A 27,496-nucleotide genomic window follows, 5' to 3' on the forward strand; every position below is an offset into this window, starting at 1 on the left:
TAAGTAAAAAAAACATTGATCGAGAGATTTTAGTGCCTGTGACAGTAGTTATTGCATCCATATCATGGTCAACCCATGTAATCTGCAAAAGTTGCTGGACTTGCTGTTGACATTACATATATTGGCCGTCTGCTAATGATTTGTTTTTTGTTTTTACCCCATGAAATGTAAAAGTCTTATGTTCTTGGCAAGTGTCTAAAGTCTTCAATGAACCAAGGTTCAGATTCCGAAAAAAAACGTAGTAATGGAGGATAACCTTGTTGAAAATATTGAGAGGTAAGTATTATTATTATTATTATTGTTATCGTTTATTTATATGGCACCACAAGTGTTCCGCAGCGCCTTACAATGTACATAACCAAGAAAGTGACTTACAATACAATACAATGCAGGACAAGGGCATGGATAGTATACATTCATACATTAGTGGCCATAATACCCAAATAAGCAACAGAGCATAAGCAACCAAGTGTTAGGTGCCCTAGTGGTGGGTAAGAAGTAGATGAAAATAAAGTAAGGAGAAGCACAAGAGGGTAGAGGGTCCTGCTCGCAAGAGCTTACATTCTCAAGGGGAGGGGCAGACATACAGGCATGATACAGATGGGGAAAACAGGGAGGAGGTAGAATGTAGCAGCAAGTTAGGATGAGAGCTGGAAAGCATTGATGAAGTAGTGAGTCTTGAGAGCCCGTTTGAAGGATTGTAGAGAGGCGGAGAGGGAGAGAGTTCCAAAGGTGGGGAGCAGCACGGGCAAAGTCTTGGAGGCGGGAGTGGAAGGAAGTAATCAGTTGGTAGAAGAGGCGGCGTGCATTTGTTGAACGAAGAGAGCGGACGGGAGATGAGGTCAGAGATGTAAATGGGAGAGGAGTTTGAGAGGGCTTTGTAAGCGAGTGTGAGAACCCTGAATTGGGTTCTGCAGGGGACGGGGAGCCAGTGGAGGGCTTGTAAGAGAGGGGAGGCAGATGTAGAGCATTTGGAGAGAAAGAAGAGTCGAGCGGCAGCATTGAGGACAGACTGGAGAGGAAAGAGATGGGAGTTGGGGAGGTCAGATAGGAGGAAGTTACAGTAATCCAGTCTGGAGAAGACCAGTGAGTCTTATTAGCATCCTGGGTGAGAAAGGGTCTGATCCTGGAAATAATTTTGAGATGGAAACGACAGGACTGTGAGAGGTTCTGGATATGTGGTTTGAAGGAGAGGGATGAGTCCAGGGTAACTCCAAGACAGCGCACTTTGGGGCTAGAGGAGATAGTTGCGTCATCAATTGATAAAGAAATAGTGGGAAGTGAGGTTATGTGGGAGGGTGGGAAGATGATCATCTCAGTCTTAGACATATTAAGTTTAAGAAATCGCTGGGACATCCAGGAAGAGATAGCAGAGAGACAGTTGGACATACGAGTGAGGAGAGGGGAAAAAATTTCAGGGGTGAAAAGGTAGATCTGAATATCATCTGCCTAGAGATGATAATGGAGGTCAAAAGAGCTGATGAGTTCACCTAGAGAGGACGTATAGAGGGAGAAAAGGAGTGGTCCCAGAACAGAATCTTGGGGAACACCTACTGTGAGAGGATGTGGGGGGGAAGATAAGCCATGAGAGGAGACAGAGAAGGATCGGTCAGAGAGGTAGAAGGACAGCCAGGAGAGAGCAGTGTCATGTAGACCAAGAGAGTGAAGTATTTGCAGCAGGAGAGGGTGGTCCAAAGTGTCAAAAGCAGCAGAAAGATCAAGGAGAATGAGCAGAGAGTAGTGGCCTTTGGATTTGGCAGCAAGGAGGTCGTTGCTGACTTTAGTGAGGGCAGTTTAAGTCAAGTGGAGAGAACTGAAGCCAGACTGAAAGGGGTCAAGGAGGGAGTGGGAGGAAAGAAATATGGTAAGGCGGTTGTAAACAATACGCTCAAGGAGTTTGGATGCATAAGGGAGGAGAGACATGGGTCGGTAGTTGGCGAAAGTGTTAGGATCAAGGGTAGGTTTTTTGAATGGGGGAGACAAGGGCATGTTTGAATGAAGAAGGAACAGTGCCAGAAGAGAGGGAGAGATTGAGGAAGTGGGCAAGATGGGAACAGGCACAAGGAGAGAGGTAGCGGAAGAGACGTGAAGGGATAGGGCCAAGGGGGGAAGGACTGGATAAAGGTCATGACTTCCACTCCCGATACAGGGGAGAAGGATGTCAGTGTAGGTAAAATGGAATGGGAGGGATGATCCAGGAAAGGAGGAGGTGTGCTGTGGGACTGGTGGGAAATGATATCCTGACGTATGGACTCAATTTTAGATGTAAAGTAGGTAGCAAAGTCAAGGGCAGAGAGCGAGGAGGGGGTGGGCAGAAGAGGGAGTTCAGGGTGGTGAAGAGATGCTGGGGATTTGAGGACTGGAAGGAGATGAGGTGCTTGAAATATGACTGTTTAGAGAGGGAAAGGGCAGCACTGTATGATGAGAGCATACATTTGAAATGGAGAAAATCTGCCTTAGAGCGTGAACTTCTCCACTGTTGCTCGGCGGTTCGTGAACACTTTTGCAGATATCTGGTGCATTTGAAATGCCAGGGTTGAGGTGTAGATCTGTGAGGATGAGTAGTGATTGATGGAGCAACAGAGTCAAGAGCAGAAGTAAGGGAGGCATTGTATAGGGAAGCAGCTTGTTCAGGGCAGGAGAGAGAGAGAGCACAGGGGAGAAAAGTGAGTCAAGTAGGGAAGAAAAAAATGTTACGCCTAGTGGCCTTAGGAGGTAGAAGAGGGTAAGGAGAGAGGGATAAGTTAAAAGAGAGAAGGTGATGGTCAGAGTTTGGGAATGGGGAATTGGAATAATTAGAAATATCACAACGGTGAGTGAAGACCAGATCAAGCGAATGCCCACTCACGTGGGAGGGTGAGGAGGTCCATTGGGAGAGATGAAAAGAGGATGTGAGGGTAAGGAGTTTGGAAGCAGAGGATTCAGTGGAGATATCAATTGGATAGTACTGCCCTTCCTCCTGAGATTGTCCATTCTGTATTTTTTTTATTAAATTAATTTCACCCCAAAGGACCACATACAATGGGCTGTGGGGGTTGCTTACTGTTTTCCAAATGGATCCCTGGCTGTAGAATTCAAAGATATAATCTACACCAAGATACAGCAACAACATATTAAATGGGTAATAGCAAAATTTTATTGAGGTTACAGACAGTTGACATCTTTTCTTTCTCCAGCCAGTGATGCATTGAGAACAAAAATGTCAAGGTACAGCACAGAATTGCGGAGTTGCAGAATTATGACAATTAACAAAGGAAAAGGAAAAGATTATTTTTAGTAGGATTTGTGAAATCAATACTTACTGATAGTATTGCCTTTGCAAATTTACTGTGTATGTGCATACAAATTACTTAAAACTGTCTTGAAAGGGGTAATCCTAAACTAATAACTCCCTGAATACTTTTGGAGAAGGCAAAACCAAGTTGTCGCTAATAATAATAATAATATATATATGTATATATATATATATATATATATATATATATATATTAGGGGTGAGCGGGTTCGGTTTTACTCGGTTTTACTCGGATCTTTTTATTGGCTATCGCCGAACACGTGTTTTGGATAGCGAATGACATCGAGCCAAAATTGCGGTAAAGTGGCGATAAGAACCGAGTAAAACCGAGTAAAATCGAACCCGCTCACCCCTAATATATATATATATATATATATATATATATATAGTACCTTGCAAAAGTATCACCCCTCTTGGTTTTTTCACCTTTTTTGTTACAAAACCATCCAACATGAAGGAGCTGGAGCAGTTTTGCCTTGAGGAATGGGCAAAAATCCCAAGGGCAAGATGTGGCAAGCTCATAGAGACTTATCCAAAGCGACTTGCAGCTGTAATTGCCGCAAAAGGTGGCTCGCCAAAGTACTGACTTTAGGGGGGTGTATAGTTATGCATGCTGAAGTTTTCTATTATGTTGTCCTAAATGTTGTTTGATTCACAATATAAAAAAAACACAACTGCACAGTTTTAGGCATGTTCTGTGCATGACATGATGCGCACCTTCAAACAATCCATTTTAATTCCAGGTAGTGAGGCAACAAAACATGAAAAATGCAAAGGGGTGTGCATACAATATATATATATATATATATATATATATATATATATATATATATATATATATCTTTGTAGATTGTGTACATTTGTTGATTTATACACTGGTGGAGCCAAGGAAGTCACAGTTACTCTGTCAGATCCCATTATTCCTAAGGATTTGGGAGAAGCTTTAACTGTCTCTTAAAGTGTGGGAAGATTATACTTTACTTTGTAATGGACCTACATAGTAAAGGGCACTTAAATGGACAATGCATTTCACTTTCATGAATTGTATCTGAACATGTGGATTTTGTAGTTTGGTTGACACGTTGACAGGCAGGGAGTGTTTGGGGGTCGCAACAGGGAGTTTTGGGTAAAAATGCAGGCGTGTGTCTGTTTTGTGTCGTGTCACATCCTGCATCTGCAATCACGTACGCAGCTAACATGGCTCTGGCGTTTCAGTTACGGCGGCCACTCTGAGTGACCATAGACTCACTCAAGCAGTCAATGTTTGCCTGATCTGCAACCGAGTTGTGGACCGCTGCGATAGCTCAGGTGGGCGTCTGTACAGGTTCTGGCCGCTGTTGCATTACCATAAATTCACACATCCACAGCTAAAATCGCAGCTGTGGGAGCAGTAGTAGACAACTCTGAATCTGGCCCCATGTACATACTTTATGCACATGCCAGCAACATCAGACATTTTTAGATGTTCTCCCATGATAACAGCAGTACTGTTTGTTCCTATCCGCACATAGGGGAATATGTACTAAGCCTTGGAGAGCGATAAAGTAACAACCAATCAGCTCTTAACTGCCATGTTACAATCTGTGTTTGAAAAGTCACAGGAGCTGATTGGTTGGTACTTTATCTCTCTCTCCTTATCTATCTCCAAGGCTTAATACATCTACCCCTCCTAACAACTAGACACCTGTTTCAGCAAGAGACAGCAACCTCTACTCAGTAATGCTGCCTTTGTATATAACTTGTGAAAAGAAAAGACATGATTTTTCTATCTGTAACTTTACAAAATTGTTGGTTTCCTGCAGTACATTATGGTGGCTGCCTGGACATGATTTAAGTTGATTTTATATATTTATTATTATTGATATGTTTGATCATTTACAGGCCACTGTTCACAGAATTAGAAAATGGGTGTAAAAAGCATTCATTTACTACCAACTTTTACTTAAACAAAGTTTGGCTACAGTGTGAAAATGACAGCTGTCTCAAATGGAGGCTTCTAACAAAGAGGGATGCCAGACAGTTTGATCTCAGCAAACCATGGTTTTGCCATCTAAGTACTGATCCTTGGTTTAATGATTGCTCAGTTCCAGAAGAACATTTCCCAGAAGAAGCTCAGTTTTATAAAAATGGATTCAAGTTTGTTTATTCTCGATTTCCAGTTGGAAGTTTAGTAATGGTGAAGCTAAACCAATGGCCAAGGTGAGTTTAAAAAGGGAATTACAATCCATAATTTTGACATAATACACTAAATTCAGTTGAAATGTAACCAAAATGTGATATTGAAATTTAAAAATCAAATTTACTCAATTAGTTGAAACACTGCAAAGTTTTTATTGACCAGTTGCACCAAGATTAATTAACGTGAAAGTGGGTTGGACTATAAATTCAACAAAAAATGCTTCTAGTAATGATTCTCTCATATTTTATTGTGATATCTAAGCAAATTTGGAAAGTAAAACGAGTCTGCAGTAACATACAGCACAGTTCACAGCTCATATTTAAGAAAAGGCGGGACAAATACAGTGTAGCTTCATGTATAGCATTTCAAATATTTTTCCATGCTTGGTTTGCCTTAAAGTGAAGTAACAAACATCCATCAGTGTTTGTTTTTCCAGATGATATTTATTTTGTTAGATAATTGTAATCCCAAAATTTGTATTAAAATTGATATGGAATTGATGTTCAACAAGTTTTTGAAACTTAACGTTTACTGTCAATTTTGATTTTAAAGTTGGCCTGCCATTATCTGTGTTGATCCTGTCAATGGACAAGAAGTGACCTATTTTAAGTATTATCTCGTCGAGTTTCTTGGTAAACCACATACTTCTTCTTTGGTATCTTTAGAAAGCATAAGTCCTTATTCTATTCCAGTTAAGGTAAGTGCTTTCTCATATATAGTTCTCAATTTCTCCATACAATTGGGTTTTCACAATAAACTGTAGTGCTAAATAAAATATCCCTTTATTTGTCAGTGTCTCTAAACCACTGTTGACATGTTTTTAGTCTAAATAATTCAGGCCGTGGTTGGACACTGACAGCAAATAGATCAACAGGATTTTATTGACGTCAGTACTTTGTAGGTCCACCACATGCAGTGATTTCTGGCAAACTGTCCACAATCTCCTGGATAACAGCAGTCGGTATGTTTTGCCATTTTGCCTTAAGTACAATCACCAACTGTGACACTGAAGAGGGTCGTGTTGGCCTAGAACGCACCCGTCACTCCAATTCGTCCCAGAGGTTCTCAGTGGGGTTAAGATCTGGACTCTGAGCTGGCCAGTCCATCCTGGTTACCGAATTTCTGTATACCAGTCCAGCTTCGCCCTGGAAACATTACAGTTGGCTTTGTTGTCCTGATAAAAACATTTGTTGTTTCCGTAGAACTGCGAAGTGTTCTTGTTGACAATATATATATATATATATATATATATATATATAGCACCCTGGCAAGCTGCTTTACTGCATTATTGCACCCTGTCAAGTACTGGTCATTTTGGGGGTGAAGTGCACAACATTGATTATCTCGTTACAATGGCACCAATCAAAGGATGGGATACATTAGGCAGCAAATGAACACTCAGTTCTTGAAGTTGATGTGTTGGAAGCAGAAAATATGGGCAAGCGTGAGGATCTGAGCGACTTGGACAAGGGTTAAATTGTGATGGCTCGACCACTAGGTCAGAGCATCTTCAAAACGGCAGGTCTTGTGGTGTGTTCCCAGTATGCAGTAGTCAGTACCTACCAAGAGTGGTCCAAGGAAGGGACAACTGGTGAACCAGCGGCAGGGTCATGGGCACCCAAGGCTCATTGATGCGCTTGGAGAGCGAAGGCTAGCCTGTCTGGTCTGTTCCCTCAGAAGAACTACTGTAGCACAGACTGCTGAAAAATGTAATGCTAGCTATGATAGTAAGGTGTCAGAACACACAGTGCATCGCAGCTTGCTGCGTTTGGGGCTGCAGGCTGTCAGAGTGCTTATTGTGTCCCCTGTCCACCGCCGAAAGCGCCTATGATTAGCATGTGAGCATCAGAAGTAGACCATGGAGCAATGGAAGAAGGTGGCCTGGTCTGAAGTATCACATTTTCTGTTACATCATGTGGATGACCTCGGTGTGTGTGCATCGCTTACTTGGGGAAGAGACGGTGCCAGGATGCACTAGGAAAGAAGGCAAGTCGGCGGAGGCAGTGTGATGTTCTGTGCAATTTTATGCTGTTAAAATGTGGGTTCTGGCTTTCATGTGGGTGTTACTTGGACATGTACCACTTGCTTAAACATTGTTGCAGGCAACAGTATTCCGTGATGGCAGTGACCTCTTCCAGCAGGATAATGTGCCCTGCCATAGTGCAAACATTGTTTAGGAATGTTTTGAGGAACATGTCAAAGAGAATGAGTTCAGGGTGTTCAAATTCCCTAGATCTCAATCTAATCGCGTATCTGTGGAAAACAAGTCCGTACCCCACCTCGCAACAAATTACAGGACTTACAGAATCTGCTGATTACATCTTGGTACCAGATACCACAAGACAGCTTCAGAGGTCTTCTGGAGTCCATGCGTTGATAGGTCAGTTCTAATGCCACGGACAAAGATGCATTTGAAAAATATACTGTATATATACCATGTCTCCTGCTTTTTTAAAGTGCAATATGGAAGGCAGCTTTGGGTGTGCATATCAAAGATACTTGTAACTCCTCCAGACGACTAGTCATTTTTAGCAACTATTTCACTGTCACTTTAATGACAACAGTAGCTATATGTGTGCCAAGGCCAACACTAAATTAGAGAGCTTCCCAAATACAATTTCAACTTCAGGTTCCATAGGGGTCCACAGGGTTGACCTTTGGTATAGCTGGATCTGGATCCACAGGCACCATGCAGTTAAAGCTTTTGCTGCTCCCAGGATGCACTGGGTCCATCCTCTACACACCGCCCCAGCCACATCAGTTTTAGTTGGTGCCCAGCCGGAGTCCGGGTCACCCTAGCGCAGCCCCTAAGCTTCTTTTTGGAGTATCTTATTTAATTTTTTTAGGGACTCTTCAGGGTGGCAGCATCAGACTGTCCGGAGGCATACCCCGCGGGACCACTAGACCACCAGGGTGCTATGCGGTAGCGGGAGCCAGCAACCCTGGGGTTAATCGCCAGCCAGGGGAGGCAGCCTCCCCTGTTTAGCGGCTCCTCGCCTTTCCGCTTAGGTCTGGCGACGCTGAGCTGCTACCACCTGCGGCACACTCCTCCTCTGAGGTCTCCGGCGGCCATCCTTTCTCTGGTGGGCAGCGCAGATCTCACAGGCAGTGTGCGGTCGGTCCCACTGTGTACCTCTCCCCGGGTAAAGGTCAGTGTACACAGCGCTATAGCCCTCCCAGATACTGAATCTGGGCGGTTGATTGTAGTGACAAGGTGCAGTGAGTATTGACTTTCTGCATTGTATGTGACTTTTGCTAGTGCTAACTGTCTGTGCTTTATTTCTACTTACTGCCAGTCTATAACCATCCCTTTCCTTCTCCTACAGCCCTGGCAGGTGTGTGTGGGAAGGGCTTTTCAAGGATCTCACTTGTATAAATTCATGTATTTGTGAGGTCGGTCACATACTGTGGTGTGCTACACGGTGCCATATTTGTGGGCTTGTGTGCTGCATACTTGTGGGCGCGCCAGGAGTACTTTCTGAGCCTCCCTGTTGTATTGCTATATATATTTGGGTATATATATATTTTATCATGTCTGATGAGGAAGTTGAGCGCTCTACGTCTCCCACTCTGCTCTCCTGCAGACGCTGCGCTGCAGGTGGGAATATGGGGGATTTATCACAGGATGGGCTGTGTATGAGGTGCCATCAGTCATCTGGTCCCTCTAACCCCCAACGTCGGACAGGATCCCTCTTGGCCGGTGTTTTCTCAGGTGCTGGCTTCCATCGTGGACCGTCCCGCATTCCTGACTGCTCTCCCCCCATAGGGAGTTACCCCAACCAGCCATCCCCCCTTCTCCAGGTGTACCACAATTATTGCAGTCTCCCCCTGGGCCTCAGACTGTTCATCCATATGCGGGGTTCCCTATGTATGTTCAGTCTCCTCAAATGACGCAGCAGTCCGTCATTCCCTTCCAGGGTCTCCCACAAACGGGTCAACCATCTTAGGTGGATGTGTTCTCCAATTCAGTCCAAAGTTTGGCAGCCTCGTCTTCTGTCTTTCAAACCATGTTGCGTAGTGACAAGCCTCACAAGGCGGCAAAATGCACGGTTATGTCATCCCAGTCTGCGCAGCTATCAGACTCGGAGACGTCCTCGGATGAGGGAGAATTGCATGAGGACTCTTGATTCGGATTCCCCTGCCCCGGAAGTAGAGCGGAAATCTTCCATTAACGTGCCGGCATTGGTGTGGGCGGTGCGATCCATTCTTGATATAGAGTATAATGCCCCGGCCCCTAAGTCCAAGTATCCAAATTTTACAAAAGCAAAAGTGAGTTCGACTGTTTTTCCTCTCTCTGACCAGCTGACTGATCATATGGCGGAGGCCTGGCAGTCGCCTAGTAAGAGGTTCTAGCCGCAGAAACGTTTAGCATCCAGTTATCCTTTTCCTGCAAGTCATTGCAAAAAGTGGGAAACCCTGCCTGCGGTGGATTCTCACGTTACTAGCTTGATTAAGAGTGCCACCTTGCCTATGCCATCCATTTCATCCCTAAAGGATCCCACGGACAGGAAAGTGGAGACTTGTTTAAAATCCATTTACTCTCTCTCTGGGGCGGTGGCCCATCCGTCATGGCCATCTCTTGGTTGGCTAAAGCCATTGAGAGCTGGGCCAATGTACTGTAGGGTACTTTTCCTGTGGATGCTCCGGAGGTCCTAGCCTTCTAAGGCTAGGACCTCAGCCTTTTGGTCCTTTCGGACTCAGGGTAAGTCCTACGGTCAGTCCTTCTCGAGGCAGTCGTCAACCAATGCTGCCCCTAAACCAAAGAAGCAGGCCTGAAGCACTAGCCGCCCTGCTTCCAAGCCAGACGATAAGCCTTCAGCCTGATGGGACAACCTCTCTCTGGGGGATCCCAGAGTGGGGGGCCGACTTCTTCAATTTGCCCAGTGTTGGTGCAATACCACCACGGATTCTTGGGTACAAGAAGTGGTCTCTCAGGGGTACGCCCTGTCCTTCCCTCACAGGCCCCCCCAACTGTTCTTCTGCACGAGTTTTTCTCAGGACAAGACCAAGGCCTTGCAGATTCAGGAAGCCATAGAGTCCTTGCTTAAAGCAGGGATTGTTGTTTCAGTTCCACTTTCTCAAAGCGGGACGGGTTACTACTTCTCTCTATTTCTGGTTCCGAAACCCAATGGGTCTCATCGGCCTATTCTCAACCTGAAATCGTTGAACAAGTTCCTCAGAGTGCCCACTTTCAGGCTGGAAACTGCGTTCCATCATTCTGGCTATGGAACCGGGAGATTATATGGTCTCCCTGGACATCCAGGATGCCTACCTCCATGTTCCTATAGCCCCTTCACATCAGCGTTATCTGAGGTTTGCTATACACCAGTTCCAGTTTCAGGCTCTGCGCTTTGGTCTTGCCACGGCTCCAAGGGTGTGTTTAAGTTACCTTTAACCAGGTGTTGTTCCATAATAAGTAATATACTCCAATTCAGTATACTTAAGAATTTGTCATTTTATTAATTAATTAAATAAATAGATCAAGTCCTTAACTAGGACATTCTCCCAGGGTTGATGCAGCAAAAACAACAACCCCTATTGACATTATCACACAGTACTTATACATTATCACTATATTCAAGTAATACGCCCCCCTTATACACCCACTGACATCATCAGATAGACAGAGCTTGTTTTTGCTAGCTCCTACTTGGCAATCAGAATCGAAACTGAATTTAAGAGATACTCATTGCTTGGGGTATCTCTATATTTGGTCCGAGTATTGTTCTCAACACAAGTATACATATATGGGCATGCTCTTGTTCACTGTGTTAGATAAACAGTTTTCCTTGGGAGCGGCCTTAAAGACACACACTAATTTCCATTTAAATGTGAGTTTGGACAGAGAAACAAAATGGACGTACAAATGCCCTATTATATCTCATGAACTGCTTCATTATACAGCATAAAGCATATGTAAATATGGAATTATGTAAATTAGTCTTTGACAGCTCCACCCTTAGATAAGCACATTAATTACATGTGCTATATCTCATCTCCATTTCTTGTATGTTTTCATTCATTTTTTTAAAGTAGCCATCTGAATACAGGATAGGCCAAGTACAAAAAAAAATCAGGATTAAGATTTCAAGAATAAACTTTGTCTGTACATAAAATATGTTAAAAAACTTTTCTAAACTTCAAAATCAAAAATTAGTATCTAATCATGACCATCATAAATCACTTTAGAGTCTTTATCATAATATATTCATAGAAATTCTTCTTTTAGAGTATAAGCCTCATTTATGCAATTGATAATAATGGCTTCTTCATCTGTAGTATCATTGGTCAAATAACTTCATCATTGAATTCCAAGATTTGTATAAAAGTTCGATAATATCCTCCAGTCTGTACAATTAAGTTATCAATTATGGCGGTGTTGTAGTAGCAGTTCATTCCGGAATATTTTTAATAAATGTCCAACATATATGAATGTCTTATCATATAAAGTCCAATATCATTGTCTATAAATTTGTCCAGCTCAATAATTTCATGTTGATTATCGAAATATCCCCAATTATCATACGTAAGGATGTTAGCAAAGGTGTTTCCAACATGATGTCTCACTGAAGTATCAATCAGGGAAATGTATTTTTATTCACTGGATCAATATCTCTTGTAAAACGTCTGGCATCCTGCAAAATAACTTATCACAAATTATTATGAGTTATAACATAAAATTGTAGTATAATTTTGCCTAAAAAGGAAATATCTTCTGAATTAATTGGCAATAATTTGTAAGCATACTTTCCTCACAGGTAATAAAGATCATCTGGTAACAAGAAAATAACATCAAACCCAAATATGGTAGTAACTAACATTCCTAATATGTCTGAACTATGTGATCTGTATAACTATTTGGAACACTCACTATTGGAACTAATCCGTAGCAGTGTATAATCAAATGCCTCATTGTAAAAATACATTGTACATAATAAGCATTTAGTCCTTTTAAAATCTTCCTTACATTGTTCAGTATAGCAAGGAATTTAAGGTTTGTACACAGTAAAGATTTTATTACAATATTCTGACTCAACATTTTCTACTTGTGTTGGACTAGTAACCTTTCCTGCAGTTATTCAAATCTGAAGTGTAGTCTGCTTCATTTCATATACTTTCTTATTAAAACAAAATGGAATGCGTTCACTTACATATGAGAATAACACAATTACTAGTGGTTTTGTCAAGTTATAGTTATCAGTAACCCCTTTTCCTTTTCAATTTTTAATTACACAATTCTCATATGTTTTTATGTTAATTATCTTAGTATTTTCAGTATATTTCAACTCAAGAATGGTAGCATTTAATACTTTACCCATCAATGAATATTTTTGTAGAATTGGATACTCTTTTGAATAATATCCATACACCATAGTATACACCTTTCTTCTGGTTTATAACAGTAAATGCAAATGCACTTTTCAATAGATGATAAATCAGATTTCTGATACCGATCATTTAACCTGCTTAGAAAAAAGGAAGGAAAGGACTTATTAGAATAACCACATCATCCACACTACTGGATGTGTAGTCCTACCAGACCATGAACCCTTGCTCGCCCTCTCTCCAAACAAAAAAATAAATAAAATATAAGTCTCAATGTTCCAATAAACAGTATTGTTTCCATCAATGCAGCTAAGAAAAATTAAGGTTTTCTTTGTCATCAGCGGTGTCTATATCATAGTCTATTGTAAACAATAATCTCCATCTTGATTGAAGAGTTCTCATAAATGTAACTTGTCTTATATCACAGTCTTTATATCAGCACTTGAGTCTGAGAATAAGTCTCCTTTAAGCTCGATCACTCTCTGACCTTTTTCAATGCGAGCCATGGATCCAGGTGTCCTTCTCAGCAACCTTCATAGCTGTATCTGTTGTCAGCATTACTTTGCCATGCCAAGGACCATTCCATTGATCTGTAAGGGAACCAGAATGTAACAAACTTCTCATCATACCATCATAGTCTCTAGACTGTATTTCGTCTTCTGCATCAAATGCTGATGTTGGTTGAATATCCTGTTGAGCTTTCCCGAAAGTCTTCTTGTTGTAGCTGCTTAGACAATTGTATAAAATATTGAACAGTCAAATTATGTTGTAATCTCAAATCAGTCTTTCGTTTAGTAACACATCTTGATTGTAGCTCAAGAAAAATTAATAAGGAGAGATTGAGATAAGGTTCAGGTGTGATTCTATTACTATGAAGCACCAAATGTAGGCCTTCAAACAATGCCATTCCTGTTTCTTTTGTAAGTTTAACTCATTTATTTTTTATAACACCATTGTGTGTAACTTTAATTCTATTCCCATCATTTCACTTATTTGAAAAACTTCCCCTGTAACTTTCAATAACACTTACAGTAAGCAAACTATACTTTACATACAAATTCCTCCAAAATCTCTTCTCTTAGCATTACGTAGCTATAAATTCAGTAAACTCCAAAAACATGCTAACACTATATTTTAAAACATCCCGAAACCTTAACAAGAACATACTTTAATCCTCTTTTTAATCGACATACTTCAATCCTTTTTTAATCAACATACTTCAATCCTTCTTTTTTTCTTCATTTGTAACTGAATAAATCAATTATCAATAGTACCTTGAAAATGTTTTAGTAGGTATCATTTTCTCTACATTGTTTATCAACCAAATTACATAAACATTCACATTTTCACTTTATCTCTGGCTCGAGCATACCAGTAAGATTGTACAATGCGATTCATATTGTCTGCTCTTAAATGTACTAACCCATGAACAACCTCTATAAGGCTTGTAATGATTTCAATTCTACTCAAATACCCATTACCATATTCTCTTGTACTAATGCTTTAATTTCCAGACATTGACCTCATTGTGAGTATTTTCCTGATATTGCCTTAATTGGTCAAATTGTGATATTCTTAAACAACATCAACTGAGTTTCTATAACTGGCTCATCATATGTACTTAAAATGAACTCTCATACTAGCCTGTCAGCTAATATTTTACCCATGGAAATAATATCAGTTTAGTATGTACCTGACACTTAATTACTACAACTTATTTTTTAGTAAACATTGCTTCTTTCAGTTCTTTAACTGTTTGTACATGTAAAATTGTAGTTCCCAGAAGCTATGCGGTTAACCCCTATGCTTCCAATTGCTATAATCAATACTGTACATTACATCCAGCTAACTACGTTGAATGTGGTAGTTACTGTAATGCATACCCTGTCACCAAAAAAAACATGTATCTGTCTGAAACAGCTATCATCAGTAAAGAGAACTAAGTCAGGATTATCTAATGAAACTTTCCATTACTAAAAAATATAATATTTTTATATTTCATTATTGCAAACATATTTATTGTCTTCCTTTTTCCTCACCATTAACCATAATCAACCATATTCCCCCCTGTTGAGAATAAAGAAGATCAATGTAGCACAATTGAAAATATGACATATCTTAGATTGATAGGAGTCTAAAAAATTATCCCCCATCGAGAAAATCTGGCTGTAGGAACATGTTTTAGTTGAGCATTATTAAATATCTGAATAACAGTATGTAAAACAAATAGATGCAATTCAACTTAACAATTAATGCCATCCTTTAAGGATATAAATGTCTTCGAGCTGGTGGAAACAACGTACTGTATATTTAAAATTATCAGTATACAGTTGGATTTTGTCCCATTAAACTTTTAACTTGCTTCTGCAAAAGAAACATAATAATTGTTAATATTTCTTTTTAAAGTTTAAAATAACTTTGAATATAACCATAGCGCAATGTTAGATAAGGACTGCATCATCTGTAAGAACGAAAAAAAAAAATTGCAGATTATTTTGCAAATATTAAAACTGTTTGTAAACTTTTTCAGACTATGGGCCTCATTCAGAGGCGGTCGGAGGATGCAAGCGGTCGCTCAGAAACTGGGCGGCCACTTGCATCCTGACCGGCCGCCTCTGTTGCGGTCGTTAGGCTGTGGGTTAACACCCACAGCTCTAACGACCGCTCCGGTGATGGTCGCGACCATCGGGGCTTACGACGAGACCCTAGGGTAGGGTCTCCCTTGTCGTAAGCCCCGGAGAGCTTCTGGCTCTGTCTGAGCCGGAAGCTCTCCACTGACATCCGTTTGGGCTGCCACCCCCCCGGCCCGCCTTCCAAACGGGGCGAGCTGTCAATCAACATCGACAGCTCGCCCACTTTGGATCGAGACCTGCTACGACCGGCGCTGTCGGTCGTAGCGGTTCTCACGCATGCGCACGACGGCGCCGTCGTGTGCATGCTCTGTGGGGGGCCATCGACCTGGTCCGAGCGCATCGGCGCTAACGACCGGGTCTGAATGACCCCCAATATCCTTTTGCTTTATTAAAACATTATATAGATACTAAAAAGTATGTTTCATAACCTTCTTTTATCAGTACCCTGGCTGAGGTACAAAAGAAACCTATGATGTAAGAATACAGACACAGTCTCATGCTCTGAGATAGTTAAAGCATTTCCTTTAAACAAAACTTTATTTTTCCTTCTCGGTGCAGCTCTTTCGATCTGGGAGGGGTATATAGAGAGAGTTAAACTCACACTGTCTGCACAGGAGGGTTTACCTATTCCGGCCTCTGTTAAGGCTCATTCCACTCGGTCTGTGGGTCCCTCGTGGGCTGCTGGCCGTGGCGCCTCAGCTATTCAGCTGTGTAAGGCGGCCACCTGGTCTTCCATACAGACTTTTCTAAGGTTCTTCGCCTCTCAGGATGCATCCTTCGGGCGCCGGATTCTCCTTTCAGCGCAGGAGCATCCCCACCCTTAGTTGTACTGCTTTGGGACATCCCCAAGGTCAACCCTGTGGACCCCTATGGAACCTGAAGTAGAAAACAAGAGATATGGTAAGAAATCACCTTTGTTATCTCTATTTCTACGAAGTCCATAGGGTCCACAAGGCGCCCGCCTGGACACACCTGGCTTCATATAGGCTATGTGGCTGGTCACCGCTTTTCCGTCTCCCTTTCTGTGAGTATGGTTCTTGTGTGTTACAGTCTTCCTTCTCTCTGGTTTTTTCTCCTCCGGTCTTGGCTACTTACCAACTGATGTGCCTGTGGCTGGGGCGGGGTATAGAGGAGGATGGACCCAGTGCATCCTGGGAGCAGCAGAAGCTTTAACTGCATGGTGCCCGTGGACCCAGATCCAGCTATACCCCAAGGTCAACCCTGTGGACTCTATGGACCTCGTAGAAACAGAGATAACAAAGGTAAATTCTTACTATATCTCTTGTTTTTACATGTGAAGATGGTCAGGGACCTCAGGCCATGCAATCTAGTCCGTTAAGTACCTTCTGACCAACTTATTTTAAATTGTCTTATTATATCTTTCAACATTCCCATTAATTTGTGGGTGGTAATATGTGTGCAACTGTTGGTAATCTCACATTTTCTTAAACACAAGTTTAGTAAAGTAGGTGCTTTGGTCAGAGGAAATAACCTGAGATATTCCAAACTTAAACACAAATTTCTGCACCAACTTTTTTGCTGTTATACTGTCGCCTAATATTAAAACTAAATTGATATAAAATGTTTTATTGCTGTGTTATCATTACCTTCTTACATGTGGCCTGTGCTACCTTCATTTGCATATTCATTAAATTGCTTTTCTTCTTAAAAGTCATACTAGTCTCTGGGTATTTAGCCTTAGCCAAAAGTTTTACTTTCCTTGATTAAGAGGAGAGTTTGCGTTGGTTCCTGTTAAGGGATCTGAGGGCCTGATTCAGCAAGGAACGCACAAAAAGCCACAAGCAGGGGACTCATTTGCTCTTTCTCAAACATGTCTGCCGAACTTATCCGTGTGTTAGAATCGTGAGTAATCATTTACTTTTATGTAACGTTATAATTTATGTACAGCCAATTTTAGGGGGAACAATTGTTCTGCCATAGTTTTGAACTTAGCCCACCGTGCCTTTTAGTTGTTCTCTTGTACCAGCATCATTTTTGGTTGTACAGTACATAGTAATAAATTGTGATAATTTGTGTATCTGAAGAATATTACATTGACTGGATATAAGCCCTTTAATATAAAATGTACTGTTTGCTTTTCCTTTATACCAGGCAAAAAGAGTAAAGAAAGCTGAGAGATGGTATAAAAGTGCATTAGAAGAAGCAGAAAAACTATATTCTCTTACCTGCGAACAGAGAACTCAGATGTGCCATGCAACACAGAAATACATGGAGAAGGTAATTAAATAGATTTGTTCAATTAATGCAGTAGTTCCCAAACTGTGTGCTGTCACACCTTGAGCTACTGTAGGGCACTTGCAGGGGTGCTATAGATTGGTGATCCAAGGCCAAATTAAATTATTTATGGTCGATGTGATAGGCAAAACCAGTGCTGGTGGCTGTCAATCATAAAATATGTGGACAGACATACTGCAACCCTATCCACCACCAAATAACTAAGCCAAAGGATGACAGGTAAGTACAATTTATGTAATTTAATATTTTTTTCAGAATTTTTAAATAAGAAACTTTTGGCTTTGGGGCACTGTGATAAATATGCTGATGCTCTAGCGTACAGTAATGCAAGTTATACCCCTTTTACACTAAATTCCCGGGTCTGACTCTGTAATTGGAATATAATAATAATAATTATTTATATAGCGCTTTTCTCCTAAAGGACTTTACATTTGCCTTTACAGTACAAAAAACAAAATAAGCTTAAACAAAGGACATTAGTGAAATGCTTGGGTGAAGAGGTGAGTCTATTTTTAAAGGATTCTAGATTGGAGACCTCTCGAACTGTGCGGGGAAGTGAGTTCCATAAGGTTGGAGCCCCAAAACTGAAAGCTCAACCCCCAGACGAATTCCGTGAGATTCTATGTACTGTTAATAGTCCTTCGTCAATGGATCGCAGTAATCGAGTGGGATGATAAGGAATCAGAAGCTGCTTTAGGTATCTTGGGCCATGGTCATGTAGGGCTTTGTAAGTTAGTAATCCAATATTGAAAACAATTCGCCATCTGACAGGCAGCCAGGAACGGGGATAGTTGATTAATAACCTAAGTTGCGTTTTGTACCATCTGCAAGCGGTGCAATTCTTTTGCTGGGAGTCCAAGGTAGAGGGCGTTGCAGTAGTCTAGGCCTGATGATATAAATGCATGTATGACTTTGGACAGATTTTCTGAGGGAATTAAGTGCTTGATTCTGGCAATGTTTCTCAGATGAAAGAAGGAGGATTTGATTGTGGTTGATACCTGATGTTTAAGTGTCAAGCCACTATCCAGGACAACACCAAGATTCCACACATGTTCAGTGTTTTGTAATTCTGATCCCCCAAGCGTAAGTCCTGTTGGTTGGCTATGCTGTAGCCCTGACTTGTGACCTATCATAAGGACCTCTGTTTTATCAGGGTTCAGTCGCAGCCAACTGGCACTCATCCACTCCTGAAGCTCAGCTAGGCAGCCATTTAGGGTAGTTATGGGGTCCTTTGTACCTGGAGCAAAGGATAGGTAAGTTGTGTATATCATGCATAGCAGTGGTAGACCAGGCCATGACGTCTGATTATTTCACCCAATGGTAGCATGTATACTGCAAAAAGCATGGGAGATAGTATAGAATCCTGTGGGACACTGTATGGAAGTGGCACTGGTGATGAAGAGTTTACTCCAGAAGAAACTGTCTGTGACCTGCCGGTCAGAAATTATTTGAACCAGCTAAGGACTGTGCCATCCAGTCGACAGAAAATTTTCAGGCGCTCAATTAGAATCCCGTGGTCCACAGTATCAAATGCTGCTGAGAGATCCAGAAGGATTAAGATTGAACAATCACCTCTGTCTCTTGCCATCAGAAGATCATTAAGCACACATATTAGAGCTGTTTCAGTACTATGTCTTCTCCTGAATCCTGACTGGAATGGATCATAAATATCATGTGTAGACAGGCGGGTTTTCAGTTGCATTGCCACCACTTTCTTAATGGCTTTTCCTAGAAAAGGAAGGTTTGATACTGGTCTATATTTGGTCATGCAGTCGGGGTCTAAATTAGGTTTTTTAAGAAGTGGTCTAACAATTGCTTCCTTTAGTGGTTCTGGAAAAAATTCCTGTTTGCAAAGAGCATTGAACTATTTTTGCAATTACAGGGCCAATCAGTCCATACACCCTATGAGAAACTTGGTTGAGGCAGGGTCCAGATCACAGGTGGTGGGTCGCAACATTCTGATAATTTTGGCAATGTCTTTTACAGCCATTATGTCAAAGCTCTTCCAGGGAGACAGGTGGCTTACTTTGGCAGGCTTGGTAGTTTGGCAATCCTTTGATGGCACTGTGGGGATTCCAGCCCAGAATAAGGTTCCAATTTGGGACATACACTCTTCAGACCGTTGCGCCGACCCGGGTTATTCCCGGTACGGTGCTGGTCACACTGCACATCATCTCCAAGCGCCGCTAAATCCGTACTTCTTCATGTTGTAAACGGAACAACCGGGGTTACCTGTTACACTGCAGGGTTACGCGGGTCGTTCCCTTGTTAAAATCTGCAAGCTACCAGGATTGGATTGCCAGGTCACTCGACCGGGGATTCCACTCCTGGCCACTTTCCCACTTTGCAGCATCTCGGGTTTAGCTGCTAGTCTGAAAGGGGTATAAATTTGGGAACCACTGAATTAATTTTTACAGTTACTACAGCTATATTAAACTTTCTTCTTTTGTTTTTATTCCACATTTAACTCATATAACCTTTATAAACATCTAATGGTAATGGCAGAGAGAATTATGTGAAAGCGAGTCCATTTATTCATCATCAAGCACCATATCAAATGTGAGCATTCATTTGTACTGTGGTCCTTCAATAACATGCATCAGAGTTGTATACAAACAAGCAGCTAGGCCTGGACAAAAGACATTTGTTTTAGAGAGATTAATAGCTTGTGAGATAGACTTAACTGCTAGCAAATGGGGTGTTGAGTGACTGTGTATGGTGCACAGTATATACCTTTACAAGTCTGATTCTTCTTTGCTGGGGCTAATGATAGAATATGCAGTACTGAGGAATCTTTCTATCCTGTGGCAGCTGTATAGCTCATCCTGGCTATTAAGCATATTCAATTGACAGAAAGATTTATGCTGCAGAATTTAATGCAGCTATCGCAATCCCAATTCTCGCACTATCCAATTGAAATTGGTGTGGATAAACGTTTCTGCAAAAACCCGCTGGATATTTTTTTTTTTTTTAAATTGGAGAAGTCAGCCTGTATCCTAAAAGACTTAAAAAAATATTAGATAACAATATACAGATGTGCCCGGCTAGTTTGTTGCTCATAGCGCACCATGCAGGCCTCCTGTGTTGCGCCATGGAACGTTAAGTGATGGCTTTATTGTGGTGTACCGTGGTATTCTACAATGAAAGATAAGCCATGGCATGCAATGGTGCTTGTGCTATCAATTCGATTCGCTGTATGATTCAGACGCATTTGAAGGTAAAAAGTTGCATAAAAGACGCTTGCGCTACCGAGTCACGCAATGGCATGGCGCGACTAGATGGCCTGTTTAAAGTGCAAGGAGGCTGGATGTATGAGGACCCATCTGTATATGTATTTGTATAAATAACAGAATTCACACACACCACCAAGTGATTTCTTTTTAATCTGGTAGTGAAGATTTATAAACTAAAAAAGAAGAAAAAAAAAAACTCTCCTTCCATGATTAGAACCCCGGATCCCCAAGGTGCAAGGTGCAGACCTCAAACACTAGCCCACACACTCTAGCCATGTTGAGAGCTGCACCTGTCGTGTATGTGATGTGAAGTGTGCAAATTAAAGCAGGCAATGTGTACAATGTCAATAGCGGGCTCAGCATGCATTGAGTAGAAGCGAATGATGGTGGGGGTGGTGATGAGCCATACAATGAGCTCAATGGAGTTGAATAGTAATTGTGATGGTGGGGGGAGGTGGTGAAGGAACTTGGGTGGCCATACACAAAGAGAAAGGGAGAAGGGAAGTGCAAAGTAGTGTATTTTAAAAGTATTGAACCTGACATGATCTCTTTATGAAAAACTTGCCCCCTGTTATGTGTACAATACAATGTCTACTGTATAGCAGAAATGCAAAGTGGTGGGATGTCGAGAGAAATGTTTTGAGACTAAGGTCACAGGAGTGCTGCGTGACACAGTAGCGCTGAGCTTCTTTTATGCATCATTTTACCCTAAAATGCGTCTTATTAGCACAAGCAGCATCTGCTGATTAAAATGATATGCAGCATGCCTATGTTCTGTGAGCCAGTATGGGTGTATCTGCAAGCAAGTCACTACGTTAAAGTGTTACAGTCGCTATTAGTGTAACTTAACGTTTCGTGTGCAGATACACCCGCACTGGCTCACAGAACATAGGCATGCTGCATATCATTTTAATCAGCAGAAGCTGCTTGTGCTATCAATTCAATTTGCTGTATGATTTCAGATGCATTTGAAGGTAAAAAGTTGCATAAAAAACGCTCGCGCTACCGAGTCACACCATGCCATAACAGAATTCACACACACCACCAAGTGATTTATTTTTAATCTAGTAATGAAGATTCAAAAGAAGAAAAAAAACTCCCCTTCCATGTTTCGAACCCCCAAGATGCAGACCTTAACCACTAGCCCACACATTCTAGCCATATTGAGAGCTGCACCTATTGTGTATGTGATGTGAAGTGTGCAAATTAAAGCAGGCAATGTGTACAATGTCAATAGCGGGCTCAGCATGCTGCGGCATTGGATAGAAGCGAATGACAGTAATGTGTGATGGGGGGAAGGTGGTGAAGGAACTTGGGTGGCCATACACAGAGAGGAAGGGAGAAGGGAAGTGCAAAGTAGTGTATTGTAAAAGTATTGAACCTGACATGATCTCTCTTTATGAAAAACTTGCCCCCTGTTATGTGTACAGACCTTAATCACTAGCCCACACACTCTAGCCATATTGAGAGCTGCACCTGTTGTGTATGTGATGTGAAGTGTGCAAATTAAAGCAGGTAATGTGTACAATGTCAATGACTCGGTAGTGCGAGCAACTTTTATGCAATTTTTTACATTCAAATGCGTCTGAATCACACAAAAATGTGTCTTATTAACACAATCAGCTTCTGCTGATTAAAATGATATGCAGCATGCCTATGTACTGTGAGCCAGTACGGGTGTATCTGCAAGCAAATCACTACGTAAAAGTGTTACAGTCGCTATTAGTGTAACGTAACGTTTCGCGTGCAGATACACCCGCACTAGTACACATTCTTCTACAGCCCTGATTCAATGACCAAAATGCTATACTATAGTGTAATGAATCACAGCTTCTGTCAGTCAATCATTGGGCAGTGATACAGAAAATGCACTGGAAATCTTGACGCTTGTGCTGTGTAGTTTAGGAAAAGTGACACCTGGTGGACAAAAAGTTATATTACACGAGATGACTTTTTCCAGTGCTACGCTACGTTCCGTTAAGAAGCATTCTGTGCGGTGCAACTCAAAGCTACTGTGTGGCGCAAGATGCATGGTGCGCTACATGGCTGTATGGACCAAAAAAACTAGCTGGGCACATCTGTAGATGTCTATTACTGTCCCAAAGAAAAATATTTTGCGATTTTAAAATGTTTAAACGGGCAGCTTTAATAGCAGTGAAAAAATTATAGAAAGCAATTTTTTGTTAAAATACATGCTGTAGTTAAATTTGGGGTGCCTAAAATGCCAACAAGTTGATTTTTTAGTCATTTGATGCCACTTTAAAGTTATTCTTTTAAAAAAATGCTGTAACTCCCACCTGCAATTTTAAAAACAGCTGTCGCATCCATACAGCACCTTCATATACCTGTCCCACATATTTTTGCCCATTATTCTGCACTTAACACTGAATACCTCCCAAATAATAACATGTAATTATTGGCCCAATTCAGCTAATTGGAAACTTCCAGTTGTTTAATTAGTAATATAATATATAGTGGCTGCTCAGATCAAAGTAATGGTCTTTCATAGGTGCTTGAAATAGGAGAATGGATGGGTTTAATCTAGACAAGAAAAAAGGAAAAATGTTCCCCCCGGCAAACTGCAAAAGAGCAGCAATAAGATTTTAATACTACTTAATAATAGAAATCCAGCAATCTTTGTTTCATGTATTTGTCTAATTTGTCATTATTGGTGGTATCCAAGGTGTTCTGAACCAAGGGCCTGATTCAGACCCGGACGCAATTTGCGGACGGTCGTTCCAAAAAAGGGGCCGGCTATTTATATTGAACGCTCGCTTTTTGCGGTTTGTTGACGCCTCTATGTCTGAGCGAGCGAGCGAAAAATGCGCTCACTATTCTGTAAAGACGCACCTTTGCCGTTCGCATCACACCTCATCTCCAGTATTTATTAGATTAATTGGGAACATCGAACAGTATCTGAACTCCTCGCAGTGCTTGTGGTAGGTTTTTCTTACCGCTATCACTGCGAGCAGTTCAGTCTAAAAGACAACCAAGTGACGTGGTCGATGACGCTGCTTTACTAATTATGCACTCCCATTAAACGCCCTTTTGACCGTTAGGCACGCCTGCGTTCAGATCTCCACTCCCCGTTTTCAAGCACCTTCCCCTGTTACCACCCACAAATGGTACATTCTGTCAATCAAATTAGCATCCCCTCGCTGTTTTGCGAGCACACGATTTCCGACCGCAATGACTGGTTTGCGCATGCGCATTACGACGCATGCGCAGTTGTGCGAACATCGCTCAGAGCGAACGAGCGACCGCTTACGAGCGGCTCTGAATCAGGCCCCAAGTACCAACATTTTTACCTTTATTTAATGATTTTCCCTGACATTGCACCTGCTGCAGTGGTGCAAGAAAAATGCTGCATTAATGCTTTCTTAAATTAACACGGTTAAAATTCTTGCGGACAATAGGAAAAAACTGAATTAACGTGGCCAATTGAATATGCCCCTATAGATTATGCAGTGGCATACAATACTTATTACTATTACAGGGATTGTTGTATCTACAGGAAGTAAGAAATATCTCACAATTATTTTTACATAGAGGAAGAGTAAGTGAATGAAATTAGTCACAGGCTCTGTAAGACCATGGGGTTGGTTTACGAAGTAAAGGTGCCCACACACATACCGTTGTACTCACAATCGGCCGATGTGTATGATTTATGTACGATTTCCCTTGAAACTCTCCCCGGCAGCTCTGCACACGATATGAACACAATTTGGTGTCCGATCTTCAAACGATCTCTCCTGCATGCAAACTTTTCACTGTGTATTGTATCCTAGATTGTCAGATCTGTCCTACAGCACGGCAGATCTGACGATGCGGTGTGCGACCAGCGGGGATGCGCATCGTGATCGTGAGTGGGGACTCATGATTTCCTCACGATTTTGGCATATTTTACACGATCTGTCATTCCAATGCGTCGCAATCAGCCAGTTCGGGTAAAATATCGCTGTGTGTGTGGGCACCTTAACACTTCTGTTCGTGTTTATGCCCGATACTTAAGAGGGCAGTGCTTTTACTAAAAATGAACTCTATTGATACTATTCAGGCGCTGATGTATTCTGGATCTAACAGCTATGCTCAAATTTCATTTAAGACAGCTGCAAACACTTTAGTATGACTGTGGTCTCATACTTAAACTAGATAAATTACCATATGGGAACTTACATCTAATTATAAACAAAATGTATATGTGTTGCGCTAATAAATGTTTCGCATATAATATATATAAATATATATATATATATATACAGGGCCGCCATCAGGGGGGGACTGTCGGGACTGTAGTCCCGGGCCCGGACCCTCATGGGGCCCGCCCAATACCACCCTCCCTGGCTTGCGGCGAAATACAGCTACAACTGACAGGCCAGTGACTGACCTGCGGGGGCCCCGCTACCACAAGCGCGCTGCCCGTGCCCACTACTATCCCCCGGGCTGGGCCCCGCCACCACACACAATAGAGTAAGTGACTCATGAGTCACATTTTACATAGCCGCCCTCTTGCTCCGCCTTCTAGCTTAATTACGCCTGCATTGGCCGGCGACGGCGTTCCCTCAGTAAAGACCACAGAAGCCGGCGCAGCGTGACATCATGACATCACGTCGCGCTGCTGAATGAGAGAGGAGCCGGCAGCGGGCGGGTGATGTGCAGAGTTGCCCGGGGCAGACAGAAGAAGAAAGAAGCTAACAAGCAAGCGAGGTAAGTTAAGGGTGTCACTGACTCACTTACTGCTTGTCTTTTATCCCAGACCCAGGCTATTGTTTCAGTATCGATTTTAGGCTGTCCCTGCTCCTGGTGCTCCATGAAATTCTCCCCATGCTGCCAGGCTATTTTTAATTAAATATATATATTATTCTGAAAAACCTATTAAGAATAACTGCTTTGTTATATTGCTAAAACCAGCATATATACGTCTTATACATATAAGATAGGATATCTGCAGAAAGTTTATGTATATTTTTTTTTTACATGTTCTATTTTCCTTACCAGTTGGTCATTACGGATTATATTATATGTACTGTTGAATTTGAACTAGATATGCGGAGTGTGAAGAGTAAGCTCAGCTGCACTTCCCCCACATACATAAAAAAGGAGACGCACTATGGGCTCGATTCAATTCAACACAAATTGAATAGCGCCAGGGGAGGAGCCCCCGGGGCTATTCAACTCTGCGCACTGGTAGGTCGGGGAATGCCCGTTCTCCCACCCCTCGTGCCTTAAACATGGTGTTTAGTCGTGAGAACGGTCATTCTCCAACTAAACTTCCCGGCGCGATGCTGTTTCCGCCGTGCTAAGGGCAGAAAACAGCACGGCACGTGGACTTTTTCGGATTTCTGCAAGAAATCATTAGTCTGGCTTAGCAACACGCTGAATTGAATAGCTCCTGGAGCTCATTCCCAGCGCTATTCAATTCGCGTTGAATTGAATTGAGCCCTATATGCTAGAACCTTCCAGGAATTTACCGAATAGGCACAAACCATGATAGGAGGGATTAAAAATATTCCTGGTCTCCTGACAATAATGATAGGAATTTTAGTATGTGGATTTTAGATATTTTCACGATGCTCATATATTAGTACCCACACGAATAACACACCAAACTTGGGTTACTGGTAACTTGAACTATACAATGTGGGGTACAATATTTGTCGTAGGAGCCGTGAGTATTATTTAAGGGATATTATCCATCATTTTATGCGGAATATTGTTATATGTATATATAATGTACTGTATCACATTTTGAGGGTGACATTTATTTTATTGATTAGAATAAAGGTTACTGTATGTGTTAGGTTTTTTTTCATAAGTCATATAAAAGAGTGCACCAGAAAGCGAGCGTTCTTTTGCTGGACCGGTGTTGGGGTCCCTCAAATTTTTTTGAGTTATTTTTAATATGCCGCAGATGTTCTCTAGCCTCTGTAATATATGCTCTGTCTTTGACAATTTTTTTTTATTGTATATGAATAAGGTAGCGGGGGTTGTGGGGGGACCCTGCCTATTTTGGCAGTCCCGGGCCCCACAATTTCTGATGGCAGCCCTCTATATATATATATATATATATATATTTCTGTATTTGTCTTGGCTGAAAGAAAACTACTAGACACGCATGTATAGAATAATAAATATATAAGTATGGTTTACTCCATTATATAAATACACAATAAAAAGTGGCTGCAATCGATAACAAGAAATTAAATAAAAAATGACCAATACAATCCAACAATATTATAAAATAGAATAAGAATTGGATCTCAAAATACTTCCCAAACTAATGCAATAATATAAAAGATAGGATATTAAGTCCACATGAATGCCCCATTATGAGTCCTTATAATACAAAGGAATTATACACTTACAGTACTCTATCTCAGATTGGCCGGCTTCGGCAGAGCTGATTTACCTGAGATTGCAGGAGCTGTACATACGGTTCCATAGTGTGCGGCTATAGTCACTCAGAGCCGCATTGCTTGCTAGTCCCTGAGGATTAAGCTGGTACACTGACTGCTAATTGGATGCTTGAACTGTTATGGGGGCCACTTTACAACCAATAACAATAGGTCAACAT

The 27,496-nt window shown here is 41.6% G+C and overlaps 1 protein-coding gene across 3 annotated transcripts in view; it reads left to right on the plus strand.

The window, feature by feature from the left end:
- The first annotated feature begins 200 nt into the window (after positions 1 to 200).
- ZCWPW2 (zinc finger CW-type and PWWP domain containing 2) overlaps positions 201 to 27,496 on the plus strand; it is an 85,676-nt gene continuing 58,380 nt past the window's right edge. For 2 of the 3 annotated variants that reach the window (XM_088463513.1, XM_088463511.1), the window contains exons 1-4: positions 201 to 276; positions 5,177 to 5,494; positions 6,027 to 6,171; positions 17,546 to 17,671. In XM_088463513.1, coding sequence (XP_088319639.1) covers positions 245 to 276; positions 5,177 to 5,494; positions 6,027 to 6,171; positions 17,546 to 17,671 — 621 coding nt within the window. In that variant the 5' untranslated portion in view covers positions 201 to 244. Of the gene's footprint in view, positions 277 to 5,176; positions 5,495 to 6,026; positions 6,176 to 6,486; positions 6,495 to 17,545; positions 17,672 to 27,496 lie in introns of all 3 variants that reach the window. The other variant, XM_088463512.1, reaches the window with a different exon arrangement.

The sequence above is a fragment of the Taudactylus pleione genome, unplaced genomic scaffold (assembly GCF_031769625.1).
Source record: "Taudactylus pleione unplaced genomic scaffold, aTauple2 ptg000053l, whole genome shotgun sequence".
Classification (NCBI taxonomy): Eukaryota; Metazoa; Chordata; class Amphibia; order Anura; family Myobatrachidae; genus Taudactylus; species Taudactylus pleione.